This window comes from Anolis sagrei, chromosome 1, assembly GCF_037176765.1.
Source record: "Anolis sagrei isolate rAnoSag1 chromosome 1, rAnoSag1.mat, whole genome shotgun sequence".
Taxonomy (NCBI): Eukaryota; Metazoa; Chordata; class Lepidosauria; order Squamata; family Dactyloidae; genus Anolis; species Anolis sagrei.
This window is the reverse complement of record NC_090021.1, coordinates 331,900,781-331,923,127: the sequence shown is the minus strand read 5'-3', so window position 1 is coordinate 331,923,127 and position 22,347 is coordinate 331,900,781. Positions and strand designations below refer to the sequence as shown.

The 22,347-nt window shown below is 42.0% G+C and overlaps 1 protein-coding gene across 3 annotated transcripts in view; it reads left to right on the top strand.

The window, feature by feature from the left end:
• The window catches only part of SYT16 (synaptotagmin 16), a 113,716-nt gene that overhangs the window by 61,309 nt on the left and 30,060 nt on the right, over positions 1–22,347 (top strand). Inside the window, exon 2 of one of the 3 annotated variants that reach the window (XM_067463050.1) lies at positions 3,409–3,982. The exons of the other annotated variants lie outside the window; for them this stretch is intronic. Coding sequence (XP_067319151.1) covers positions 3,502–3,982 — 481 coding nt within the window. The 5' untranslated portion in view covers positions 3,409–3,501. The remainder of the gene's footprint in view (positions 1–3,408; positions 3,983–22,347) is intronic. 3 annotated transcript variants of the gene reach the window in all.

Below are 22,347 nucleotides of genomic sequence, written 5' to 3'. Positions count from 1 at the left end.
CGCAGGTTTTTGAGACCTGTCTCCATTCCTTTTACAGCCCCGCCCCTTTTAAAAAAGGAATATATGTACAGGATCTGTTGCCTTGTGTGCCGCAATCCAACTTTGTTCTACTCGCCATGGCTCTAACGCAGCAGTGGATGAGCTCCCAATAAGTGAAAATCCGTGAAGTAGGGATGCTCCGGCCACTCGATGGCAGGCTCCTCCTCCCCGCCCCCTCTGCTGCTCCTGGCCTCAGAGGCTCCTTGGGCACCGTTGATTGCACTGCAAGGCTGGTCTGAGTTCACCCAGTGGGTTTCATGGTCGAGCGAGGACATGGACATGGTCTCCAGAGTCATGGTTCAAAGTCACGCTGGTTAGAGGACAAGGAGGAGGCTAACCAAACCTCCTGTGAGGTTACCCATGTTCTTTCAAATGCACCTCCAATGGTGAGGCTGAGTGGCATATAGTAGTCCTAATACGATGTTGTCAGGACATGGATTTACTTATCAAATCTTTAGGTGAGCTAACTTAGAACTTCAACTCATGTGGAAACTTTAAGAATTACCTTGAAGGAAACCACTCATCAGATTTAGTCAAAAGCAGACACTAAGGGATGGGCACTTTTTTCCATATGCCTGTCTTATTTTTGTATGAAACGGGATGTGGGGTTGTGTGGTCCATTCCATTCCTTCCCTTCTCACCTATTTTTTTTACCTGATGTCTCTTTTATACTATATTATTTTGGCACTTCAATAATACTGTGATTGCAATGGCACCATCCTTAGATTTGTAGTTTTGTGAGGTATTTAGAGGTCTTTGCCAACTTACTTAGGCAATCCCTCATTGTCCAAGTAAGGTTGTTCTCCAAGTGCGGTGTCCAAGTGCGGTGTCTTGGTGGTGACTATGGAGCCCTATTCTTGACCTGCATCTTCTCCTGCAGTGAGGGCATTGGTTTCCAGGTGGAAGGCGGTTCTTGGCTTGATGCGTCTTCCTCTTGGCATGTTTCTCTCTTTCGCCCTCCATTCATGCCTCTTCAAATTCTACAGCACTGCTGGTCACAGCTGACCTCCAGCTCGAACGCTCAAGGACCAGGGCTTCTCAGTTCTCTGTGTTTGTGCCAGAGTTTTAAAGGTTGACTTTGAGCTCATCTTTAAATCTTTTTTTTCCCTGTCCTCCAACATTCCATTTTCTGTTCTTGAGTTCAGAGTAGACTGCTTTGGGAGATAGTGGTCGGGCATCCGGACAATGTGGCCGGTCCAGGGGAGTTGATGTCAGAGGACCATCACTTCAATGCTGGTGGTCTTTGCTTCTTCCAGCATGCTGATATTTGTCCACCTGTCTTTCCAAGAGATTTGCAGGATTTTTTGGGGGCAATGCTGATGGAACCACCTGAGCTTTGCGAGTGCAGCATTCTTCCGAATGAAGCACAGAGTATTTGAGGACCAGGACACACGTAGGGATACCAAAGTGCTTGTTTATAAAGCTATTGTCCTCCCAACCCTGGACTCTTTGTCAAGCAGTGCCTCTTCAGATTATAAATCCCATATCATGGGGTGGCCAAAAGTTGACAGGTGACTTAAAGGGGCACATGCATAACCACATGATGAAACATGTGGAAGCATCAACATAGAAATAGAGGGGAATATTTTTTCAATGATTTCTTATTCTTATTCTTAGTGAGTCACTTTCCTGAACTTCTGGTTCAATCACTGTTTGTCCTTGGCCTTAAGGGAAGATCATGTCTTGACATTGTTTGGTATGAGTAAAGCCTTTAGTGAAAGGATATTCACCTCCTGGTTTCCTTGGTAGCCCAACCATATATCCAATCAGAACCCCTAAAGTTGTAATTAGATTTGTGCTAGTAGAACTCTTTGACCAATTTTGAAAGGGACGATCTTACAGAATATTATTTTATAGAAAAGGAAGAATTAATTATAGAACTCTCCAGGGAACCAGAGTACAATGAACTTTAATTCATAGAACACAATAGAAATGACAGGGTATTGAGATTTGGTGCGCAATATTCCTGCTCCTGGTCTTAAAGACAAGCCTTGTTCTCGGTCATTGCAATAAAGGTCTCTAAATAAAGATAATGGATTGCTCTGCTTCCTTTAGTGTCAGGGAATTCTAGGCATGGGCTCTTACAATATCCCCCAGTAGTTTAGAAGAGCATTTGCTACTGGTGTGTATACCATGTTCAAAAGCTAGAACAATGACAATAGCTTTTGAAGTTAGTCATTTGGAGTAGTGATCCTAAAGTTGAGATGATAGGTGTTCATCTGGTTTTGATGTAGATATGCTTGCTCCATGGGAATAATGGAAGCTGGCATGTGTCAAGTCAGACCACTGGCCCGTGTAGTTCATTACTGTCTATAGCAGTGGTTCTCAACCTTCCTAATGCCACGATTCCTTAACACAGTTCCTCATGTTGTGGTGGCCCCCAACCATAAAATTATTTTCACTGCTACTTTCATAACTGTAATTTTGCAAGACGTGTTTTCATTCACTGGACCAAATTTGGCACAAATACCTGATATGCCCAAATGTGAATACTGGTGGGGTTGTGGGGGGGTGGGGTGGGGTGGGTGGGTATTGATTTTGTCATTTGGGAGTTGTAGTTGATGGGATTTATAGTTAATCTACAATCAAAGAGCATTCTGAATTCCACCAATGATGGAATTGAACTAAACTTGGCAGACAGAACTCCTGTGACCAACAGGAAATACTGGAAGAGTTTGGTGGGCATTGACCTTGAGTTTGGGAGTTGTAGTTCACCTACATTCAGAGAGCATGGTGGACAATGATGAGTTTGGGAGTTTTAGTTCACCTACAACACTGGTGGAGTTTGGGGAAAATAGACCTTGACATTTGGGAGTTGTAGTTGCTGGGATGTATAGTTCACCTACAATCAAAGAACATTCTGAACCTCACCATTGATAGAATTAGGCCAAACTTCCCACACTGAACCACCATGACAAACAGAAAATACTGTGCTTTCTGATGGTCTTTGGTGACCCTTCTGACACCCCGTCATGACCCCCTCAGGGGTCCCAATCCCCAGGTTGATAAACGCTGGTCTATAGTGACTTGCAGGGTTTAGGAAGGGATATTTCTGGTTCCTACCTGGAGGTACCTGGGGTCTTCAATGTTTTGCAAGTAAATGCAGGTGTCTACTACTTAACTTTAGTATTTCCCCATCAGACAGATGTGAGCAGTTGTTACTTTCATTCTCTGCTTTCTCTTTGGAGCTTCTGCGGTCCTGTCGCAAACATGGGTGGAAGCATTCTCAACTTTTACTATGGTGCTTTTGCATCCTTTTCTATCTTGGATCACCTCACTTTCTCAGCTGGTTAACCATCATGGTTTACAAGGGCTGTTGTTAAAAAGAACAGGTGATTTTAGTAACCTCTTGTAATGTTTATTCTGTAGCTCACAAACCTCTAAATCTGGCATGCTGGCAAAGATGAACAGCTGGAGTTTATAACCCATCAGATTTCTTGTTCATGGTGTCTGTGTAAAAGCATGGCTTCGCAGGATGTTGCGAGCTTCTTCCAGCCTCTTTCCTCCTGGGTGTCGCAGTTCTTTGAGGCTCTCCAAGAAGCAGGTGACACCATATCTTCTTCATTCTCCAGTTTGGGAAACAGAGCCATTGAGGAAGGTGGGGATGAAGACTTAGAAAACAGTGATGGGTCTTATGGACATCATTCCGACGGTTCAGACAACGAAAGCACCTTCAGCCAGGACAGTGAAGAGTCCGATCTCTTTCCATCATCCTGCCATGATGAACTGGAGTCTTCTTCTGCTTCAAGCTTGGGTCCATATTGGTATGAGGGGAAACGGATCCATCCCCAAGAGGAATATCTTGATGATGATTCTCTGGCTTCCTATGGAGCATGGCAAAGCTACAAGGGTTACCAAGTTATGGAAACTCTTCCCACCATCCCAGAGGAAGAGGAACATCTCCTTTCCAAGCAGAGCAAAAACCTTCCACAGATCAGGGATGGTAAGTTGTTGTCCTCCTGCTTTGACAGTGACACTTGTATCAGCTTTGCCAAAAACATGGGATTTACACCCAAAATATCAAGCCCATGTCAAGTTTCACTTTCGGGCTTGGTGATACTGTTACATAGTGAGTTTCTTTCACTGCATACCATTCTCCTGGATCAGGACATTACCAGAGCTTGGAAAGATTATGTAGGAAAGCTAAGCAAGCTTTTCAAACTCTGAGTAATATATAGCACCATTACATAATGGTAAGGCCAACCTATTTTCATCTGTACAGTCTGCTATTTACATCCAGTCTCAAATATATACTTGGAAATAATAGTTACCATAGGAGAATAGTAGTGGTCCATGTTCTGTAGTGATTGATGGAACCTCCAGTTCTGTTTTGTCACTATTGTCACTATTGTCCATCTGAGAGTATCAGTGCATTTGGTGGAAGAGGGATTCATTTTGTATTACTAATGTTAGTAAAATCTCTGGATATAAAAGAGAGGTGAACCAATTGATATTAAGACATGTATTTATTTATTTACAGTATATTTACAGTCTTGCAGGGGACTCAGGGGAGATTACAGTGAACATATACATGGCAAACATTCAATTCCAATTAGACATACAACATATATAGACAGACACAGAGGCATTTTAACTTTCCAGCTTTCTGGGTTCATGAGGGTATGCCCAATTCTGGCTCGATTCCAGTTTGATTCTGGCCACAGGGGGAACTGCTGTTCACCAGCCATTTGTGACACTGAGTCCTTTGATGGAGTACTTCCTCATTCTTCTGCATGCTGTTGGAAAGCTGTATAGTGTTGTAAATTAGTTAAATTAGCCTCCCCACATAAAGCGGTAACTAAATTTCCTACTTGACAGATGCAACTGTCTTTCGGGCTATAAAGGTTGACAACAAGCTAGACTAATGGCCAGAAGCTCACTCCAACCAGTCTGGCTTTGAACTCATGACTTTTTGATCAGTAGTAATTTAATGCAGCTGGCTTTCAACTAGCCTGCCACAGCCAGGTCCATGTAGTTCAGTTCTTGTGTGTACACAGATATGTCTGTGTAAATCTTACATCTGTGAACTGAATTTAATGACCCCTTAGTAAGTAGAGAAGAAAATTGTACACTTTGGTTAAAACACTTACAAGATGGAAGCATACACCTGTTCTAACTACTACTGCAAATCTCCCATTCTCAAATCTAATAACAATTAAACCTTGTAAGAAGGCAGTCTACTACTGAGGGGGGAAAGGAAAGGGCCTGAGGCAGTTAGGAATTGTAGGAGTTGAAGTTCAAAACACTTGGAATTGTGGGAGTTGAAGTCAAATATACCTTGAAGGCCCAAGTTTGCCCATACCTGCTTGAGTCTGAGGATTTCTAAATTTGAAAATGCTTATTTTTCTGAGCCAGGTTTCAGATTTGAAAAAAATACCCCATTGGGATTATATTGTACAGAAGTTAACAGTGGAAAATGAACTGCAGAAGCATATCCATCTGCCATCCCGATAGGTATGGGAACAAGCATGTTGCTAACCAAAGGTTTACTCTCATGGCATAATCCCACCCATCTCCATATTCTTGAACTGCCAGACCGCAGCATAAACCATCTAACAGATCATATTGAATGCAGAAGCCATTGGACTGCTGTTACTGTCTTGCCATGAAGCTGTAAAGGATTCTGGACTCCATCTCTCTGGTGACAAGGACATCTTCTATGACTGAGTCTCTATATCAGGAGAAAGGATAATATTACAATAAATAAAATAAATAGAAATAAATTTTGTTTCTGTGAACATATTGCCAAATTATTCTCCGTTCTCTCTCAAGTTGGACAAGCTTTATAACGGAAGACAATGATTATATGTTTTCAATTCCTAAAATGGACATGTCAAAACATTTTGTTGAAGAGAGCAAGAGAAATCAAGACGTGTTTGCTGGAACCCTTTTGTCACGTGTGCATGACAAAAAGGTTGTCAAAGGGCTTTTAAGACTGTTGTTGGAAAATGTGATGCTACTGGATCATACAAGCAAAGTAATGAGATTGACAAGGCAGAAGCTGGACAATAAACAATTTCATAGATCCAGCCTCCAACAGAATCCAACAGAGGATGAAATCAAACTTAGGTCCAATCTACATGGCCAAATGAGCAGGATGGAGATGAATGGATTCCATGGCATCCACAGGAGATAATAACACCTTTTTTATATTCTGCCCTATCTCGTCAAAGGGACTCAGGGCAGATCACAGTAAATATACACGGCAAACATTCAATGCTGTTTGGACAGACAGAACAGAGATTATTTGCCTTAGACATAACAATGCCACTTAACATGGCATTGCTGTGTTAATTCAAGGTGGAAAAGTCCTGGAGCTGTGCTGCACTTTGGGTATATGTAAACAATTGGGCTGGTTCTGAATCAGAATAGCTGATGCTACTTGCATGGTCATCCTGCTTGCCCAGGTTGGATGGCACAGGGATAAGGGATAGCATTTAACTGTTGTCATCATGTTGCTGTTGTAGCCGTGACCATGAGACGCGAAATTGTTCCTGGTTGTCACTTGTTAACATGCTGATCCTTGTCAAAGTGCCGGTGTGACTTGAAGAGGGGAGGTGTGGACTCCCTCTTGCCATGAAAGTGGCATGATGTCTGGCCATGTTGCTATCCTCTCAATGCTGCAGTAGTTCAGAGGTTCCCTGTGTTGCTTCCTGCCTAGTGATATACGTCTCATGTAGATGTACTTTAACTCTTTTTAGTAAAATATGTGACATTAACTTTAAGTACAGTTGCTTTAAGTACAGTTGCTTCAGGTTTTTCCCCACTTGTGGTGATTCAAGGGAGTATCATGGAGTTTTCTTGACAATATTTATTTTGGTGTGTGTTGCTATTGCTTTTTTCTGCAGCCAAGAGAGTATTACTTGCACAAGTTTACCCTAAGAGTTTCCATGACTCAGTGGGGATTTAAAGCTCCAGTCTTCATAGTCACAGTTCAAAACTAAAACAATTACACTGTGTGGCTCTTGATTTTACAGACTATACTTCTATTTATTGCATTTATATACCACTTTTCTCACCTCCTGGGGGGACTCAAAGCAGTTCACAACATAATCAATGGCAAAATTCAATGCCTTACATGTATAAAACATCATATACCAAATCAACCACATACAACAATAGATTAAAACCATTAAAATTATAAACATCAATCACAAATACGACATAAGACATTTAGACCTTGCATAGATCCCGGGGTTATCTTTAACTACTTCCATATTTCCATATTCCTGTCATTCACCGAATTCCTTCTTCAAAAACCAGGTCTTAAGTTGTTTCCTAAATGCCTGAGGGGCCACCACCGAGAAGGCCCTGTCTCTCATCCCTGCCAATTGCACCTTTGAAGGCAGCTGGACCTAGAGCTGGATCTTCCTGGCAGATCTTAGTGTTCTAGCTGGCTCTTAAAGAGAGATGCATTCAGACAGGTAAGCCGAACTGGAACCATTTAGGGATTTATAGGCTAAAGCCAGCACTTTGAATTCTGCTCGGTAGCAGACTTGCAGCCAGTGGATGATATAATCTAATATTTGGTCTAATTCAACTTATCTGTGTGTATGTGCTTTCAACCCACTTGTTGACATATGGTGACCTGATACATTTCAAAGGGTTTTCTTAGGCAAGGAATACTCAAAGGCAGTTTTGCCAATTCCTCTTAAATATAGCCTACAGCACCTGAGATGCCTTGGCAGCTATCCATCCAAGTAATAACCAAGTTGACCTTGCTTAGATTCCAAGATCAGATAGGATATAGAGCTTGAGGCAGTGGTTCTCAACCTGTGGGTCCCCAGATGTTTTGACCTTCAACTCCTAGAAATCCTAACAGCTGGTAAACAGGCTGGGATTTCTGGGAGATGTAGGCCAATACACCTGGGGACCCACAGGTTGAGAACCACTGGTGTAGAAGGAATGCAGTTTAGCACCACTTCAATTGCCATGACTCAATTTTATGGGATCCTGGGCTTTGTAGTTTGGTAAAGCAGCAACACAGAAGGCTACAGACCTTTCAAAACTACAACTTCCACAATGCCATAATATTATGCCATGACAGTTAATGTGGGGTCAAACTTCATTCATTCTAGATGCACCACACAAAGGGTAGGAAAGAAAATACTTGGATGTACATCTCCATATGGAAATATCAATTTTCAGTCACTTAAGATGGTTGACGCATCATGTCCCAGAAATCTATGTACTTTTAAGACTCACAATAACTTTCAGAGGAGAAAAGTGTTCATGGATCACTGCACATGCTCAGAAATGTACTCTGATTTAAATCAATGCACAATAAGTGCACAAATGGTGGGTATTAGAAAACATACACAAACATATGTACATTTTTAAAATGTGCACAAAAAAGAGACACATTTCTATGAAGGAAAACACAAAGAGAGACTCTCCAGCCATGTAAAAATGGGAATTGATGAGAAATTGTCACATATTGCTATCATAGACATAGGACTACAAATCCCACCTAGCCAACATGGTCAATGGTTGGGGGATGATAAGCCTTACAATTCAAAAATGGGGGCTGCCAACTTGCTTGGTTGTTTCTCCTTTAATTAAACCTGAGCAAGTTATTGGGAAAACCAGTGTAGTCGAGTGGTTTGCGCATTGGATTATGACTCTGGAGGGTTCGAATCCCCGCTTGGCCCTGGAAACTCACTGGGTGATGGTGGACAAGTCACACTCTCTCAGCCTCGGAGGGAAACAAAGATAAACTCCCTCTGAACAAATCTTGACAAGAAACCCCATGTCAGGTTCTCCTTAAGGAAATGACTCGAATGGCTTGAGGGTATTTGATAGTGAACCCTATTTTCAAAGTAGCTTCAGCACTTTGGATAGCTCCTTTTAAATTTCAGGCACAAGTTCTGCACACAACAGCATGAGAGCCACGAGCTACCATTTTGATACAATAAAAAATACAGTGGACCCTTGATATCTGCTGGGATTTGGTTCCAGTGCCCCCTTTGAATGGCAAAATCAATGGAGTCCCAAGTCCAAATTCAATGGTGTAGTAAAATGGTGCCACTTATGTAAAATTGTGAATCAAGGTTTGCCTTTTGGAATTCCTACAGGGTGAGTCCTTTCAAGCCAGGGATGGTTGGATCTGTGGATGCAGAATCTGTGGATATGGAGGGCTGACTGTATAGATGGATATCTAATGTCCCGCCTGTCCCTTAGATGAAGAAGAATTAGTTCTGCCCTTGGAACCCTCAAGCTGTTCTTCCTTCACAAGCTCATGCTCTGCTGCCTACCGTTCCCCACTCTTACACATCTTGGGAGCCTTTCCCTGGCAGAAAACATATGAAAATCTCAGGAGAGTGTGGCTGCCGGTGCCTCGATGATTCTGTATCTGAGAGAAAACGTTAGTGGAAATGATAGTGTCAGAGCGTTTGCTTATCTTGTTGTGTGGTTAGAAATAAATCTGAGTGAGCAGATGGGCAGGCAGGATGGGTGACATTCTGTTAAAGGAAAATACAAAGGGATGTCGCGTAGAATAAATGTGTTTTCTTCTCAAAATTGCGAACGATTTTCTCCACGCTTTTTTAGCTCAGTAAGCTCTTTGTTATTTTTTTGTTCTTTATGTTTTTCTTCTTCTTCGTCGTCTCTTCCTCCGTTGTTGCTTTCTCAATTTTGTTTATTCTTCATGCACCCATCTTCTTCTCCGCTCCCCAAAACATAATAGAAGCTTTTAGCAATAAATTGGCACAAAACAAGAGCGACACTTGAATGCTCTTTGTTGCCATAGGAGCGCCTCTGGCAGATCACAGAAGGGCCCTTTTGCTAATAGTAGAGTACCGGAAGAAAATAGACACTCCATCTAGTAATTGCTGATGATTAAGAAGCAAAGAACCCTTATGTTCTCGTTTTAGCACAGACTTTACTCTGTGCGCATGTGTTTCCTCTGGGGGCGAAGTGGAGGGAAGGAACAGGAAAACTAGTGTCTTAAGATGAAGGATTTATAGGAAAAGAAAGCATAGCAGTTAAAGCAAAAAGGAGAGACTTGGAATCAGTGGGTGAAGACAAGTGTAACCTTTGTAGAGCAGTTGGGGTTGTTTATAAGTGCTTTGCTATGTTCTATCCAAACCAATATTTTCTGCTCCTGGGACAAAGACCCATTCTGAATTTTTCGGTTTTTACAGAGAGATAGTAAACATTTGTGTCCCCAAATCCTTGTACAGATGCCAAAAAAGTGGCAGAAGCTGAAGTTTGAACAGTTAAATATGCATGTTTTACAGTTAAAATCCTATTTCCTTTATTTTGTAAGGTTTTTGTAATGCAGCCCAATTCAAGCACAGGGAAATTCTAAGTCAAGAATGACTTAGAATCATAGAATCATAGAATCAAAGAGTTAGAAGAGACCTCATGGGCCATCCAGTCCAATCCCCTGCCAAGAAGCAGGAATATTGCATTCAAATCACCCCTGACAGATGGCCATCCAGCCTCTGCTTAAAAGCTTCCAAAGAAGGAGCCTCCACCACACTCCAGGGCAGAGAGTTCCACTGTTGAATGGCTCTCACAGTCAGGAAGTTCTTCCTTATGTTCAGATGGAATCTCCTTTCTTGTAGTTTGAAGCCATTGTTTCATGTCCTAGTCTCCAGGGAAGCAGTAAACAAGCTTGCTCCCTCCTCCCTGTGGCTTCCTCTCACATATTTATGCATGGCTATCATATCCCCTCTCAGCCTTCTCTTCTTCAGGTTAAACATGCCCAGCTCCTTAAGCCGCTCCTCATAGGGCTTGTTCTCCAGACCCTTGATCATTTTAGTCGCCCTCCTCTGGACACATTCCATCTTGTCAATATCTCTCTTGAATTGTAGTGCCCAGAATTGGACACAATTTTCCAGGTGTGGTCTAACCAAAGCAGAATAGAGGGGTAGCATTACTTCCCTAGATCTAGAGTTGAGAAACTGCATGTCATTTCTGGTGTGAGAGAATTGGCCATCTGCAAGGACATTGCCCAGAAGATGCCCAGATGTTCCGATGTTTTACCATCCTTGTGGGAGGCTTCTCTCATGTCCCCACATGGGGAGCTGGAGCTGACAGAGGGAGCTCATCCACACTCTCCCAGGATTTGAAATTCTAATCTGTCAGTCTCCAGTCCTGCCAGCACAAGAGTTTAACCCATTGCATCCTCAGAATAATAAGCACGCAGCCCAATTCAAGCACAGAGAAATGGCTGGAACCATATTCATTTTTCCTGATATACTAATGTATATATACCCAGTGTTGCCTGGGTATGCATTTCCTTTGTGGCTCATTCTTTCCATCCTCCATTTTTCTCATACATTTTTGCTCTCTTCTCCTTCCTTCCTTCCTTCCTTCCTTCCTTCCTTCCTTCCTTCCTTCCCTCCCTCCCTCCCTCCCTCCCTCCCTCCCTCCCTTCCTTCCTTCATTCATTTCTTCCTTCCTTTCTTCTTTCCTTCCCCTTGTTTTCAGTCCCTACAATTATTATTTGCCATGAGTCCCATGGTAGAAGAAAGTTATATGTTTGCCAGGTTTGGAATATTCCAGAACCTTACATTTCAGGGCCCAAATCTGTGGGTCCTGGTGAGATTCCCCCTTTCTGTCCCCCTTTCTGTCTGTCTGTCCTTTCCTTTCTCCTTTTTTCCTCCCTCCCTCCCTTCATCTCTTCTTTCTCTCCTTCCGTACACTTCCCTTCTTTTTCTTTCTTTTCTTCCCTCCTTCATACCTTTTCCCCTTCCTTTTCATCCTTCCTTCTCTCCTTTTTCTTCCTCCTCCCTCCTTTTCTTTTCCTACTTTTCCTCTTCCCTTCCCCTCATTTACATGTCACCTAGCAGCAGCCAGTCAGCTTTTTTCCTTTTCTTTACCTCAACTCTGGGTCCAAAAAAGTTTTTTAAAAAGTTGAAATCCCTCAATTATTTTAAGTTGGGTAATGAAGGGTATGTGTGCCATATTTGGTCCAGTTCCATTAAGATATCTTTGTGGTACAAACCAACCAACCAATCTATCTACTTACTTACGTTGACTTTTATTCATATAGATCAGTGGTTCCCAACCTTTTTGGGACTAGGGACTACTTTGACAAGAGACCACTCTCCAACATTAGTACAAAAAAGTTACAAATCAGTTTTTGGTCAACTTTATATTTGGTTTGGTTATTTGGGGTGCTGTTTCAGTAAATTGCATTGGATAGACCACATCATCTTTCATTTCTGATACAGAACATATGCCATCCAGTAGTTGCCATCTGCTCGCTCACAGAAACATATTTCACAAGCCTTGGCACTGTAAGAGGGTTTCATGAAAGCACTCACTCTAGTTGCGATGGTGTAGTAATGGTGAGGACCATGTTTTAGTTCTTGTGGACCACTGGTGGTCCACAGACAACAGGTTGGGAACCACTGATATAAATCGATATACATAACACATATGCTTAGGCTGATGCTGGATTTATAATAATGGCTTTGAGCTCATCCTAACTGCTCTACTATTATTTAAAAAGTTGTTACTTTGCATTCATCTTAAAATCACTTCATATAGAGAGGTAGACAATGGACCTTTATTGTAAAGATATTGTGTTAACCTTCTACTTTCAGTACCAAAGGGCTCCTTGGGTACAACATTTGTTTTGCATGTAGTAAGTTCCAACTTTATTCATTAGCATTTCCAGCTGGATTGAATGTATACCAGTTTGCACATCTTCATGTGCTAGCGGATTCTTCACCTGTTTCAGAGTAAGGCAAATGTCCTTTTAGAAAACTCCTTTAGTGCTTCAAAATAGGACTCATAGCAAATACCAATGCTAGCTATGCCCAAAGTGTCATTTGAGAATGGTGTTCACAGGAAGCACTGAATAGAGAAGGGAATCTGTCATAATCAAGCTGTAGATGCGGGAAAGATGGAAAAAACATCACTTCACTGTTGGAATCCGCATCAGAAAGAGTTCTTCCATTCCATTTATATGGGAGAGTATGTGTCAGAGCTTGTTGGTACTGAAGTTATGGTGTAGGATGAGATACATATAATATTAAGAAGTAAAAATAATCAAACTCAGAATTCCTTGCACTGTTTCTGGCTATTCCATCTGGTAAGCCACCAAAAGTACAGGTTGGGTGGGGGGGGGGGGGGGAGAAAGAAAGAAAAGAGAGATGACTTGTCGAAAGGCTTTCATGGCTGAAATCACTGGGTTGCTGTGAGCTTTCCAGCCAATATGGCCATGTTCCAGAAGCATTTTCTCCTGACATTTCACCCACATCTAAAGCAGGCTTCCTCAGAGGTTGTGAGGACAGTAAATAAAGAACAACACTCAGAAAACAGGAGAATTCCAGATAGGAAACAAACAGGGCCCGTTTTTTTGGTTGTGTCAGGAGCGACTTGAGAAACTGCAAGTTGCTTCTGGTGTGAGAGAATTGGCCGTCTGCAAGGACATTGCCCAGGGGACACTAGGATGATTTGATGTTTTTATCATCCTTGTGGGAGGCTTCTCTCATGTCCCCGCATGAGGAGCTGGAACAGAGGGAGCTCATCTGCCTCTCCCCGGATTCGAACCTGCAACCTGTCGGTCTGCAGTCCTACCAGCACAGGGGTTTAACCCACTGTGTCACCGGGGGCTCCACAGGGCCAGTTAACCCCTCCCAACAAAGGATTCCATCAAGCAGGAAGCAGCCAGGCTTTGAAGCTGCAAGGCTATTCAATGCTAATCAAGGTGGCCAATTGCAACATTCACACTTGCCTCAAACAGACAAGAGTTCTTTCTCCCACCCTGGACATTATTCCACAGATATATACAAACCTCACATGCCTAGTTTCCAACAGACCTCACAACCTCTGAGTATGCCTGGCATAGATATGGGTGAAACATCAGGAGAGAATATCACTAGAACATGACCATACAACCTGCAAAATTCACAGCAACCCAAGTTTTCCACTTGGGAGTTTTTGAGGTCAAATGGTCTAGTTGTCTAAATATGTTGACTATTGTTGACCATGCATTGCAATCTGTACTTGAGCAAATGGGGAAAGCTTAGCATCATAGAATCATGGCATTGGAGGAAACCCCAAGGGCCATCCATACAACCCTCTTCTACCATGCAGGAACACACACTCAAAGCACTCTTGAGAAGTGGAGACCCCACCATACTGTGAGGCAGTATCAAAAATCTCTTACCATCAGAAGTTATTCCGAATTTATTTTGAGAGACTGTGCGAAAGGAATAGAGGCATGAATGCAGGGTAACCTTTGTACAGAGTAAGGCTTCTTCATCTTCATCCCAATGAGAGAGCAGTAGAAATGGTTGAACAAAATGCCTGAGCAAAGACTCCTCAGAGCAAAAGCTGAACTGTATTCTAAAAACCATACAGTTATACCCCACCGGGTGTGGTCCAAACTTACTAGTTGACCTACATTAGGAGCTGCATATAATAATTAACAGCATAAGGTTTTCTTTAACACACATACACACATATACTTGATCCTGTTACGACTTACTGTAATACTGTCTTGGTACCTACCTCCTGTTTTGCCAGTCTAATGAAGTTTGAGAAAGATGGGGTCCTCTTTCTGAATCATTATTTTACATAATTCTGGTTCGAGAGCATCTCCTTTCCAGTACAGAAGGATTCAAGAAGCAAATGTTTGCTTGCTTGCTGGGAACAAAGGGAAGTGTTCTGTTTACAGCTGGCAACATTTGGCATTTGAAACAGAAGAGATAACTGCTTGGAATAAAAAAGGGGAAAATGAAAAGGCACTTCACCTTGAATGGATTAGATTAGCATCAAAGTTTCATCCCTTAGTTATCTGTACTTTAACTCCAGTGTATTTGAATAAAGAGCCTTCCCATCCTCTCAGCCTGACATTGTATTCATGTTGCCGAACTATAAATTAGCTGGGTACACATGAGGGATGGGCTGGTGGAGTTAAAATGGCAAAATTGAAGGTTGCCTTGTGATTGCAAGATTAGAACCATGCAAGATAATGGCTGTATTCAGATTGCACTGAAATGCATTTGAACTTTCACAACTCAGATAAACACTATTTTCACCTGGAGAATAGATTGGTTGTAAGGCCTGGTCAGTGTCTGACAGCGCCTTTGATGCTGCCTTATATGTTCTATGGTAGAAGAAAGTTATGATATATTTGCCAGGTTTGGAATATTCCAGGAACTGACATTTTAGGGCCAAAATCTGTGGCTCCTGGTGAGATTACCAACTGATGTCTCAGGAAGCAGACCTTTTCAAAGCAGCAGTATCTCCCTAAAATTTATCCCTTTTCCAAAGGAATAGAGCAGATACGGGCAAACTCTGGCACTCCAGGTGTTTTGGGCTTCGACTCCCGCAATTCCTAACAGCCTTACATGTTTCAAGTTTTGCCAAGTTCCGTTCATTGGATTTTCATGCTGCCTTGTTCTATGGATTCTGTACCTTGGATCTTGTGTTTTTACCTTGTTACTCCAGGGGTCCTGACTCCCGGTTGAGAAAGGCTGGCTTAGGTAAACAGAAACCTGGGCTGACTGTCAGGAGCTCACGCCAACCCGGGGTTTCAAACTGGTAGCTTTTCAGTTAGTAGATGAGTCCCCGGTGGCGCAGTGGGTTAAATCCCTGTGCCAGCAGGACTGAAGACCGACAGGTCGCAGGTTCAAATCTGGGGAGAGGCGGATGAGCTCCCTCTATCAGCTCCAGCTCCTCATATGGGGACATGAGAGAAGCCTCCCACAAGGATGATAAAAACATCAAAATCATCCAGGCGTCCCCTGGGCGTCCTTGCAGACGGCCAATTCTCTCACACCAGAAGCGACTTGCAGTTTCTCAAGTCGCTCCTGACACGACCAAAAAAAACAACAACTTGTTACCTGGAAGTGTATGGACTGACGTTTATCTTGGAACAACATTGCTTTGAACTATATTGTTTTTACCATTTTTATTGCTTTGCTTTCATATATCCTTCAATAAACTGCTTGCTGATTTTACTAGACTGGTGTGGCGTTTAAAGATAGAGGTGTTCCTGTTCTGGCATACAACAGCACCTAATGTATATACTCGCGGCTGTTTTTCACAGCTGCTTAGGTGAACAGTGAGCTGGGCTGAAGGTTGGACGCTCAGCCCAGCCTGGGCTTCGAACTGCCAACCTTTTGATTGATAAAAATTATTGTAGCTGGTGATTCACCAGCTGTGCTTGTTTCACTCCAGGACAGGAAAAGCCCTCTGACTTCAAACACCTCATATTGAATAGGAACACAAGCCTTTTATTGAAGATAATTAAAAAGCAGCAAAATAAAAAGTACTTTAAAGAAATAGGTAAATCCAATTAGGTAAGAAGATAAGCAGGAACAAAATAGTCCAAGGTAAAGTTCAGCAAATTCCATGAAAACAACGTCCACACTTCTCTAATATAATCCAGAAAACCAGGAAACATTAATCCAAGGCATGAGCATGTAGTCATAAAATCCAAGAATCAAAACAATGAAACAAGAAATACTTAAGCATGAATCTTCCAAGCTAGGCTTCCATGAAACAAGGACGAGAACTTAACTAGATTCCAAATGATGCTTCAATTGGCTACATTTCCCGTACTTGGGACTTTTATCCCCTCATTAAGCTATCCCAAGCACCCAGAAATTGGTTTAGCTTTAATTGAGATTCCCTTATCTTTTTCTGTCGGAGCCTGGCAGAGCGCTGAAGCCACTGTCGGCTTGTCTGTTTTGACTAATCCCCTGCCGTCTATCTATTTGTGCATTAACTTCTGCAGGTGCCGAATTGTTTTCAAGCCCCAAATCCTGGGAACTCTCTGGTAGCAATTCAGGGAGTACACCATCATCCCCACACCCTTCAGGGACATTCTTGTGGGAAACTACACTTTGAACAGGGATCTCCTGTTCATTCTCTGCATCAATATCATTGACCAAACCATTGCCATCTTGAAACTCATTGACATCACTCCCCACATTCAAAGAATTCTGATCCTGAAACTCAATCACAGGCTGAGCTCCAACAGCACTAAAGCCAGGCCCTCTTAGCCATTCATGTGGACCACTTTAGATTTCAGAATATTTTGGAATTCCTGAAAAGGGATGTTCAGCCTCTATATAAAATAAATACATTTATTCATGAAAAATAAATGGAGGTACACTTTTTGTTAAGCAGCCTCAAAAAAGGTGGTCATTTGAATTAAGAGAGGGGATGTTGGGGTACCACTTACCCATTCCTTTCATTTTCCCCCCTAATTATTTGTCCTTGGATGTGATTCTTTGAGATGCTTGTTTTCCTACTCTTTTTTGTATTCTTTGATCAGGACAACCCTTGTATCTGTAAGAACAGTATTCATGGTTTCATTTACCAATGTCTGACAAAATACACCCTCGCTAGGCATTTTCTAGATCCTCCAGTAACTCTTCAGTATTCTCTAGCTGGAAGTTCTTCATTTCAATAGGATTTGCTAATATTTTATGTGGTTTCACATATCGACACAAAGTCCAATAATACATCCTCTGGATCCAGGTGTAGTACTGTATTCTGCTTTTCTCCTCAAATTGGAAGTCAAGGTGGTTTATTTAAAACTGTTGCTACTTAAGCTCAACTATTTTGATTCTATATCTTGAAAGGAAGGGTGTGTGGCTCAGTAGTAGAATTGGGTCCATAATAGTAAAATATTGGTTACCAAGGCAGGGTTTCATTCATTTTAAAAGCAGTTAGATGTTTGAGTGGACAGTAATGGACTAGATGGAGGAGTGGTCTGGCTTGATATAAAATCTGATTTGAACTGGGTTATCTTGGTCTACACTGCCATATAATCCACTTCAAAGCAGATAATGTGGATTTTATATAGCTGTGTAAAAGGGGTCTTAGTGGATGGGTAGACTTAGATAACTGTCTTGCAAAATATGTTTTAGGTTCTAGATAGACCGTATCTGCTTATGTATCCCCATTCAGCTCTCTTTTTAATAGTGAACATGTTCCAGTACATGTGTACCAAATACAAATGTCTGGTGTTAGCCTAGTAAGCAGTATGACTAATACAGAGGTATAAACACAACTCTGATTTGAAAGATAACCTTAATTGACCCTGTGTTCAAAATAGTGTTCTGGGATAATATGACCTTGACTCCGATGTTAGCACATGATCTATAGAAGAGCAGTTTTCACCAGTCAACAGATTTGGTGGGCCACTTCTCTGCCACGTTTGAGTAATTTGTGCAGAACAAAACAAAGCATATAGATGAACATATCGGAGAGCGGTGGGACTGATGCCAGGCAGTTCAAAGATATGGATGGAACAGAGGCATTGCTCAGTGGAAGCAAAAGCTAGTCACATGGCAGCTGCATCAGCATTACTTTTCCAAATGGAGCTAAAGAAAAGCGTGAAAAATATTTTCAATATCTAGAAATAAATTCATGGGTAGCCTGCCAGCCATCCTGCCTTCCCATCTATTTTTAGGTTGTATGTTCATCCTCATCCATAACTCATCCATAAGCTTTAACTACACCAGTGGTTGTCAACCTTTTTTTTTTGACCAGGGACCACTTTGACTAGAGACCTCTCTCCAACATTCATGACCGCATTTCTGTATACGAACCCACACGATCTCTTCGATCTCTGGAGAGGCCCTGCTTGTGCTCCCACCTCCATCGCAAGCGCGACTGGTGGGGATGAGGGAGAGGGCTTTTTCGGTGGTGGCCCCTCAACTCTGGAACTCACTCCCCAAGGACATCAGGCATGCCCCAACTCTGGCAGTCTTTAGGAGGAGTCTGAAAACATGGTTGTTCCAGTGTGCCTTACCAGAATAAGGAAACTCCCAGCAATATGTCCCTAAATGCACTTTATCGATGATCTAGGATTGTCTGCACACCCCTTTCCTCTCCGAAATTCTATCCTAGTTATATATTTCACCTGGTCATACTCAGCATTATTTTTTTTAAAAAAAATTAATTATTACATTTGGCCCAGCCATAGGTTTTTAAGCATTGTTGTGCTTTTGTTAATGTTTACTGCTTGTTTTTGCTTATGAGTTTCATTTATCGTTTTGTATTGCTGTTGTTTTTGTTTTTGCTGATGTTTTGCTTTGCCTCCTGTAAGCCGCACCGAGTCCCTTGGGGAGATGATAGTGGGGTACAAATAAAGGTATTATTATTATTATTATTATTATTATTATTATTATTATTGTAAAAGGGTTACGAATCAGTTTTTGGTCAACTTTAGATTAGGTTTGGTTATTTGGGGTGCTGATTCAGAAAATTTCATTGGAAGGACCGCATCAGCTCTAGTTTCTGATACAGAACATATGCCATCCAGTAGTCACCATCTGCTTGCCCACAGAAAACCATATTTAATAATCTAGAGCTGATGTGGTAGTAGTAATCTTTTGTGGGTAGTCAGCTCCTTCCCTTCCGACATCACTGTTGCCTCAGCTCTATAAGAGGGTTTCGCGAGACCAGTTGCTCTCATTGCTGCGTGGTTTTGAGGCAATGGTGTAGAAATGGTGAGTCTGTGGATTATTTTGTCATTCTTGGGAACCGCTAGTGGTCCACAAACCACAGGTTGTTAACCACTGGACTACACTGATGTTACATGTAGAACCCATAGAATCATAGAGTTGGAAGAGACCTCATGGGCCATCCAGTCCAACCCCCTGCCAAGAAGCAGGAATATTGCATTCAAATCACCCCTGACAGATGGCCATCTAGCCTGTGTTTAATAACTTCCAAAGAAGGAGCCTCCACCACACTCCAGGGCAGAGAGTTCCACTGCTGAATGGCTCTCACAGTCAGGAAGTTCTTCCTCATGTTCAGATGGAATCTCCTTTCTTGTAGTTTGAAGCCATTGTTCCGCGTCCTAGTCTCCGGGGAAGCAAAAAACAAGCTTGCTCCCTCCTCCCTGTGACTTCCTCTCACATATTTATACATGGCTATCATATCTCCTCTCAGCCTTCTCTTCTTCAGGCTAAACATGTCCAGCTCCTTAAGCTGCTCTTCATAGGGCTTGTTCTCCAGACCCTTGATCATTTTAGTCGCCCTCCTCTGCACACATTCCAGCTTGTCAACATCTCTCTTGAATTGTGGTGCCCAGAATTGGACACAATATTCCAGGTGTGGTCTAACCAAGGTGGAATAGAGGGGTAGGAGTCTAGATCTAGACACTATGCTCCTCTTGATGCAGGCCAAAATCCCACTGGCTTTTTTTTGCCGCCACATCACATTGTTGGCTCATGTTTAACTTGTTGTCCACGAGGACCCTAAGATCTTTTTCACACATACTGCTCTTGAGCCAGGTGTCCCCCATTCTGTATCTTTGCATTTCATGTCCTGTTTTTAATCTGTGAACTGATTTTCTAATTTTCTAACTTTATGTAAAGTTAGAAAATTGCAAACAGGTGGGAAATACTGTCTCTCGAAGACACCCCTGTCTCTCGGAGTGTTTGTCTACACCTCACACTTTGGTACGATTGTATTTGTCATGGCTACATTTTCAACACAATCCACCCTTCTGAATTATAATGTTAGAGCTCTCTAGCAAAGAACTCTAAATATCACCAATGTATAAATCCTAGCACTCCAGAAGATGGAGACATGGCCATTAAAAGCAGAATAAAACTGCTATACCTTGTAATATAGATCCTTTTTGGTTTAATGTCTCTCTCTTCTTCAGTAGACTTGTTCTTGGATGGTAGATGCAGATTCTTCCAAGAAAAGCCATATTTTCCACTTTAGTATGACCTGGTTTTGCTCTGTTTGCATAACCTTCTAGGGATCAAATAACCTCCATGTAATTGAGAGGTACCATGGTCTTTATGGTAGGGAGAAGTATATATAAATTAAATTAAGAGGCTTGGGTCTTAGATCTAAAACTGATTGCTAATCTTAGCTAGAGAAGAACTGAAATCAGTTGCTGAGCAGTATATGAACAGTTATGTAAATCCTGTTTAATGAATCCACTGTAGATGAAACTAGATACTGGATTTGGGTTTTGAAAAATATGTGTCTAGGGGAGTTAGAAAATAAGAGAACCACACTTCCACTGCATTTGCCTAAATATTCCCGCAAGTTTTCCAACTGTAGTGATCAGACCAGTATGGTGCTGTGCCGCATCCCCGTCTTCCTAGCCATCTGTATGGGAAGGAGGAACAGAACAGAAGGAAGCTTTCCTTTGGGAACTCATGGGACTGGAGGAGCAGTGGGTGTGAAGGACATTTGGTGTATGTGTGGGAGGAGGAAAGCGAGAGTGAGAGAGTGTTTGAGCATGTAAACATGCCAGCTGTCAAGTGTGTTACTATTTTGTATTGCTTACCCAGAGAATAAAAGAACACAGATCTGGCAGGAGTTTCTCAGCAATCTGTAAATATATGGAAAGGGAAAGGGAGACAGATCTGCTACTTAACAGCTTGCTTTTTTTTTAAAGAGTTGGGTTCTTGAACTGTTCTTATACTTATTATAGGTCTACTCAGGGTCTACATTCTCCTTAGTACCAGTTGGGATCTTGGAGCTCTACTGAGTTGGCAGTGGGGTGAAAGCATGGTTGCTTCGTGTCCCCAATAATGTCACATCTGAAGTGCACAGGGCTTTCAAAAACTGCATTAGGTTAATTTTTATTTTTCTTTGGTGGAATTTTCATGCCAGAATTTTATCATCTACATTTACAGTATGGAGAGATGGCAAATCAATCTTCAGTGGTGACTGACCTGGAAATAGTTCCATGGCAGTCCAAAGATATTGGTTCCTTGTCTGGGTGGGAAAACAGTTCTCTTGGTTTGTAGCATATGTTGGATATGCATGATGTAAGTTAGATGATGTTGATCAAGATACCTTCCCCAGGAAATCTTCTTTAGATATTGTGCACCTTAACAATTAAAAATGATTAATAATAGGTGATTGATCATTCGGCAAATGCCTGAACCATGCAGCAGTTAAAATTGCATGCCTGTTTCTCTGATTGTCTTCGGATCTACCCATCCAACCATCCATCCATCCATCCATGTCTTCATATCTCCATCTTTCTAACCATCCATCCATCCATCCATCCATCCATGTCTTCATATCTCCATCTTTCTAACCAACCAACCAACCAACCATCCATGTCTTCATATCTCCACCTTTCTAACCAACCAACCAACCAACCATCCATCCATTCATCTATCCATTCCTCTATTCACCATGGTCTGCTGGAATGGTAAAGTGAAGGACAAAAGTGACTCCAAAGTGATGTTTTGCATTACATATCATCATTAATTCAAGAATCATGGCTCTGCTTTGGGAATATAGTCTACTCTTTCTCCTTTTTCCTTCAAGATCTGAAGCTGGTTGCCCAAAATGGGTCAGCGGTTGTTCATGTTTACCGATAATGCTGGAAATGTTCCAAAT